Genomic DNA, 7137 nt, shown 5'->3' with positions numbered 1-7137 from the left:
ATATAATAAAAATTGAAAAACAAGGTAGTTGAAATATTATTCTAAAAAGGAATTTCTAAAGTTGGCCAATCCTTAATGATATACTAATTAAGGTTTTTTATATTTAAAAACATTGCTAAAACCCTGACTCATATTTTAAGTAGTAATTTAAGTCCAACAAAATTCAAATCTCTTCTGATTTGGTAGACTACAGCTCTAAGAAACACTACTAGATACCACTAATTGTTTTAAAGGCATAGAAATTAAAAGATTATTTCATAGGTTGCTCAATATTTGTAATCAAATTAATTTCACATGTTAGTTCCTACTACACTTCTTGCAATAATTAAAACTAAAAATATGATTAGTCATTTTGACTATAAGCCACTCTTTTAGGTATATTAATAGCTGAAGAAAATAGTAATTCTGCTTCTGTATTTAGTCAAAGGCCCTTTCTGCCCTTATGCTAATATTAGTCTCTATTATGAACTTTCAAAAAAACATGCCTAAGATATATTTATGGTTACTTTTTTATTAGATAAGAGTTAGTGATAATAATCCAGTCACAGTACATGTTAATCCATTAAATGATGTACAAATTAGGAAACTGGAATTTTAATTTATGTAGATACATTAAATATAGTATTTTAATTCAGAACAAATTTTTAATAGAGTACTCAAGAAAGGCGAAAGACCTACTTTACTATTGTTCTCTGGTAAATTTCATTCTCATATACTCCTCCCTCCAAAGTAACAGGAAGAGACCATATTTTGTACTACAAGAATTCTGTTTGTCATTTCTGGCTGGACCAGTACTAGAGACCAAATTCTGGGATAGCTAAGAACAAATAAGAAAGATCTGATATAAAAAGATTAGAATTGGGAAGAAAACTCAAGATTCCAATATTACTGGGAAGTCACTGAAGCAGAAATACAGAAGAAATCATGCAGTAGTATCATAGGCACAAGACAAGCCCTATTATGAGAAAACTCTATTTGTAAAGGTTTACAAATAGATTTTAAAACCAGATTGCTTAAGCAAATCGGCTATAGCAGGGAAATTGAGGAGCTACATAGCTGAAAGTAGTTATAAACAGATGACTCTAGAATTTTTTCCTCTTGGATCAATTCCAATTTGGCCTATCTGTGGGATAGTCATGGATTGGGGGTTTTCATGGAGAATATAGTTTATAAGAATGTTCTATGTTTTAAGTCTACTGCTTGAATAAGTTGAATAAGTCTGTTATTAAATCAAAAGAGGCTTTAATTAAAATGGCATGACTAAAATTTGGGATTGCTCCTAACCAAGTCATTTCATGCATTAAATCCTAACATAACTTGGGATTTTCCCAAATTATTTACTTATTACTAATTAGATAAAGGACATTCCTTTATCTAATTGTTGGATAATTCCAACAATTCAAACAAGAGATTCAGTGAGCAAAGAAAAAATGACTCTAGAGTTCTAACCTTCCATTTACTGCAACATTCTGCTTTACAACTCTTTTTTCAGGAATGGAAAACCAACGTCATCTTGTATACCAATTCCAATGAACTAGTATTAATTTGTCTATAAATAAGTAAAAACACAAATTAAAAATAGAGTTTCTGAAAAATATCTCAAGGCTACATCTGGCCTCAGTATAAAAAGACTGTAGAAATTATCAAAGATAACTTTGAGAATCTGTAAGAGAGCTAAAATCAAGCTTTAGGAATTTCTGATATTCTTTAGTGCTAATAGGATTTGTATTTGTGTGTGTGTGTGTGTATGACAGTCTCACTATTGTAACTGACTGACCTGGAACTTGCTATGTAGACCAGTAGGCTGGCCTTGAACTCACAGAGATCCACCTGTCTCTGCCTTCAGAGTGCTGAGATAAAAGGTGTGTGCTGGCCCGTCAGGCCAATCTGGTAAGTTTTAGTTACTGCTTGATTTAATACTAGTGAGCATAGACATGCTCAGTGGACTTTAGAAATCCTAAGTAGATACTAAAACAGGAGTCTGATATGGGCTATATTTATGTATATTAATATAGCAAATCTCACCAAAAAATCAAATAGATTGGGCAGTGTCTGGAAAGCAGGGTTATAGTCCTATATAATATATAAAACCATTCACTGGTCTAAGGCTTATTTTCTTAAATCTATCAAGAAAAGTGGCTTGGGTACATTACAATGCTTTCCAGTTAAATTTTTTAAAATCACTGATTTATGTGTATGAGTGCTTTGCCTTATGTACGTAAGTGCAACACCTGGGGAGGCCCGAAAAGGGCACCAGGTCTCCTGAAACTTCAGTTTATGGACAGTTGTTAGCCACCATGTGGGTGCTGGGAACTAAACCCTGGTCCTCTGCAAGAGCAGTTAACCACTGACTGAGCTGTCTCTTTAGTCCCCTCAAATTCTTTTAATTACTTGATTGCTCAAGTAATGCAAAATGTGACAAGGATTGCTTTACTTTGAAAGTAAAAGAAATCAGAAAACAGTCAACCTCATGACAGACGATGGGAGTACTTCTTGACACCCTCCCCACCTTTCACTCTCACCAGGACAAGCTCAGGTTATATTTATGTCCTGAGAGTTTTGCACTGCCTAGTCCATGGTTGGCCCAATGAATAAAGTTTTATTCCATTTAAAAGGTAACTTGTGTTAGCTAAATAATTAAAATGCCTGAGGACACTCCAGGGCATACACACATTTAGGGTGCTTAGACTTGTACCAACTGAAGAATGATGTTTACTGTGTATTTAAGTCCTAATGTAGACAAAAATGGTGTACTTGTTTTGACCTAGGATATTCTCAGGACATATATTTTATATGAAGGTGGGTCACACAGAGAGTAACAGAATGATACAGAATTAAACCTATATGAGAAAAATATAAAAATTTTCATGAATTTCTTCAAGACCTTTTGAGCAAGTAAAGTTTTCATAATCCCAAGGTAACCCGAGAACAATTTCTATAAATTTCTGTTCACTCATATACAAAGTTTTCAAACGGACAGGCATATCTACTTGCACAGAACAAAACCTAAATTAAAGCACGTATTGCAATGATGCTTCTGTTACTAAATGACATTAGAATGCCTAGTTGTAAAGCACCTAAAGATTTATATTACAAAAGTAGAAAAATGTTAAGATTGAAAATGATTTGCTTCAAGTATATTTCACATTGAATATAAAAAAGAAACCTGTCTCATTCTTCTTGATAGTCAACATGTTAATAAACAATAAAAAATAAGCGTGGATTTATAAATAGAAGTAGAAAGTATAATTTTCTTTCATTTGTTTATAAAGAATACACATTTTGAAGTATATACACATCCAATGATGAAAGACTGCCTTTTCACTTTTCTATGAACGTTTGGGGAAGCCTTTCAAAAGGGATATAGAGATGAAAGTCTCCTTTGGGGGCTAGAATTGCAACGACTGAGCTGTGTTAGCTTTCTACCACTGTAAGAAAATACCTGAGATAGTAAATTTGACAGTAAGAAAGATTTATTTTTGGCTTACAGTTTCAGTCCCTGCATTACAGTAGCCAAAAGCCCCGTGGGAGACGGCTGGGTACAGCAGAATGTGGCCTGAGTAAAAGAACCAACTTTTCAGTTTCACTGGTCAATCACTTGGTCACAGGACCACCCCTAGGAAGGTGGGTTCCCCTTAAGTCATGCTAAAGAGATGGGAGTTGGGCAGAATAACTACTGCATTAATGAGATGGTGAACTTCCTTCCAGGAATCCCCACCTCCTGGTGTCTGGACATGTGGCTCTTCCAAAGTCTTGCCTGAATTCTTCAGAAAAGCTTAATCCCTCCATTTCTTCTGTCTCTTTCCTAATCATGCTTTCCCTAAGGCTCTGAGCTATCTGAACAGTTTGGGTTTTGTACCTTTTCTTCTACCACTCCTTTCTCCTCTCTGGTCTGGTCTCCTTTCTGGTCTCTTGCTCTAAACTGCATGGCTTCATGGCTTTTCTCCTCCCCTTCATTCCCCAACTCAAGGCAGCTGCTGACATTTACAGCTTGCCTGCCCTGAGGATTTTTCCTTAAATTCTAATAAAAGTGCCTTAAGTTTCCATTTGAGTCCATTCTTAAATTCTTTTATGAGACTAAGGACCCTGGTAAGGGGACCCTGATTTCCCCTGTATCATGTTGGCAACTATAGTGGGACACCAAAAATTCTAGTAACTTATTTGGTGTTCATGCATGGTGATTTTACTAGTGCCTGGGGACTTGGCTGCTAGGCAGGTAAGCCCCTTTATCCATCTTGCCTCGGGGCTTCTGAGGCCATAAATAGTTCTATCTCTGTGAGAAAAGAAAAACTTCTCAGGTTTTTGGGTTTTCTTACCACAGTGATTCCCTCCAAGAACCTGGAGTGGGGAATGGAAAACAATCAGAAGGGTTTGAGAAGGTGGTCCCCAGGCCCTAGGCCGGAATGTTGGGCAGTAGGCACGTTCTAGACCATCTAGACCATGTGCTCAAAAGGCAGCTGCTTTTCTAACTGGATCTAAGGAATTTAAATTTCAGGGAACACAGAGAGTCACACACTATGCTCAGGCAGGACATGTGCTCTCATAGGAACAGAATGTGGCTTGGATAGACCCATACAGTCACTTCGGCCTATTGATTCGGGCCTGTGGCGACAGAGGACATCAAGGCAGCAACACATAGCAAAGGAATTGCTCACCTTATGGTGGCCATGAAATGAAACAGAGAGGAAGAGGCCAGTGTCCTAATATCCCCATGAATGGTGCACTTAACTTCCTTCTACTATAGTACTAAGCCTCACTCTAAAAAGAACTACCACCTCCCAATAGCACCACTGGCTAGTAATCAAGCCTTTAGCATTTGGGCCTTTGGAGTATACCTGAGACATAAACCATATAACAGGAGGTAAAGGCTAATATAGTAAGGTAGAAGAAAAAAATTATAACTTGTTTTTTAGAGACAGGGTCTCCCTGTAGCCCCAGCTGCCCTGGAATTTGCAATGTAGACCAGGCTGGTCTCAATCTCAGAGAGATCTGCCTGCCCCTGTCTCCTGAGAGTTAACATTTTAAAATAAGGATATTTAATACTTCATGCCTTGAAAATGAGTCATAATATTCAAAGACGTTGAGCTAAAAATACAGTACACTAGCTATCTTAAGTCTTTTTATTATTCCTTGTAACAAAACTTTATAGTTCCACATTTAGTTATGAAAACTAATTACATCAATATATGAGCAGAGCCATGGGAAGAGATGCATCATACCTACATAACAGAATAAAAGCCAGGAGCTCTAAGTTGTAGTTTTTCTAGAAGCAAGGCACTCATTTTCTCCAAACTTCAATTTCTTTTGCCATGATAAAAGCAGAATATAAACTCAAGAGTCCAGGGTGTTCACCATTACAAGATGAAGCCCACAAATAATATCAACTCATTGAGAAATGGCAGAATTTTATACCTCCTGGCTTTTGACTAAACTACAAAGGCTTAGGAATCTTGAAAGCATTTTATTTATTCAATATTGAACCTAGAAAACTAAAGAACTTAGGGTCCAATTGAGTACACTAGGTAGATTTAAATTGACAATGTCTAGTTGACAAAGCTTAAAATGACAAGATTTCTTAGTTGTGTTCCCTTGTCATTCATTGTTAATAGATTATCTTGGTGTGAAGTTATTTCTGACAACACAGTTCTATCTTTAACAATCTCAAATGTGAATATCTACATATGGTAAGGCCTTTGAATATTTGAGATCATCGCGGAAGGGCAAAGAACAAGACTTGCTTTAGGAGATACTGAGTTCACAAACTATTTATTGCTCACAGCTCATGCAAATGAATTTAAGGGGAATTCTGTTTTTCCTTCTTTCCCAATCCAAGTCAAATTGTTTATTAGACACATACTATAAAAACTAAGATAAGATCTGGTGTTTTGAGCCAGCAGTGTACTCTGTGGTTTCCTAATGCAATAGCTTGGAAAAGAAAAAAAAAAAAAAAAAAAAAGACTTCCTGAGATTAAAACTAAATAAGCTTTGTTTATTCCTCAGCACTTCCTTATAGTAGTGGGGACTGGACCATTTTAACTTCTCCAGCATTAGTTCTTAAAACAGCTACGATAAAGCGAAAATTCTTTGTTACACGTATTTAATCTTACAAATCTGTGTTGAGATTTTAGTATATTATAGTCAACAGAGCGTAAGGGAAAAAATACTTGTGGTATCTTTTACATTCCTTAAATATGTAACTATTTAATTCTCAAAAACTCCAGGAAACTTTATAACTTCGGCACAGTTTAAATGTTTGCCCAAGAATACAACAAGGAGCGTAGAAGCAACCCTCACCTCTTACAATTCACCGTGTACGTACGTCAGGTGCTAAACTTGCAGTGCACATTTTTTTGAACTGATAAAAGCTGTTTACTAATGTAATTTTTCAACCCAGAGCACATTATATGATTTTCCAACTAGACAAATAACCCAAGCACACAGGTTTATAGAAAACTGTGTGCCCGGAGTCCGTTTACTCCACAGAAACAGGAAGTACTTAAGTGCTGTGACGCAAGACGGCAAAGCCTTGAGCTTAGTCTAGTTAAACTCCCCAGGCTTTTCTCCTGAAAACCCCTTTGGGCTTCAATTACAGACCGGAAGTGATCAGTTACAGGGACAAGACACCAGAGCAGACGTTCCCTAAACGCAATTTTATTTTGTCCATGTACAAGGGCAACTTCCCCGCAGGAAGGGCGACAGAAAGGGCTAGGAGCCAGCTCCTCATTCCCCGTGCCGGAAGCAAACCTTCAGGAGCCCGACTGGGGCCCAGCGGCCTCCGCCTGGAGGGGTCCGATCGCAGGCAGCTGTCGGGCACGGACAAAAGGCGGGGTCCGGGTGCGCGCCGCCCGCGCCGCCACGGCTGTTCCCTCCGCCTCTCCTTCCCCGCGGTCGCCATGTCCGTGAGGAGCGCAGCATCCCCCGTCAGGCCTTTAGGCACTCCTTCAAAGCCGAAGCAGCCCCTAACGGTCCTGGGAGAGCGGAGAAGGTGGCGACACCCCGCAACTCTCTTACCTCGGCGCGCAGCTCCCCAGACACGGAAGGGGCGGGCTCAGCCTGGCTTCTCCGCCCCCAGTCGCCGCCGCGCCCACCGGCCGCTCCTCCCCGTCGGTCTCAGCCCGCGGGGCAGTTCGGCGGGAG

General features: G+C 38.7%; 1 protein-coding gene across 1 annotated transcript in view; it reads right to left on the bottom strand.

Annotated features, from left to right (window-relative positions):
* Positions 1–7137, bottom strand: part of Spata1 (spermatogenesis associated 1) — a 56996-nt gene that overhangs the window by 49716 nt on the left and 143 nt on the right. Inside the window, exon 2 of the mRNA XM_029560303.1 lies at positions 7012–7109. Coding sequence (XP_029416163.1) covers positions 7012–7109 — 98 coding nt within the window. The remainder of the gene's footprint in view (positions 1–7011; positions 7110–7137) is intronic.

The sequence above is a fragment of the Nannospalax galili genome, unplaced genomic scaffold (genome assembly GCF_000622305.1).
Source record: "Nannospalax galili isolate Female #2095 unplaced genomic scaffold, S.galili_v1.0 scaffold9, whole genome shotgun sequence".
Lineage (NCBI taxonomy): Eukaryota > Metazoa > Chordata > Mammalia > Rodentia > Spalacidae > Nannospalax > Nannospalax galili.
This window is presented reverse-complemented; position numbering and strand designations above follow the sequence as displayed.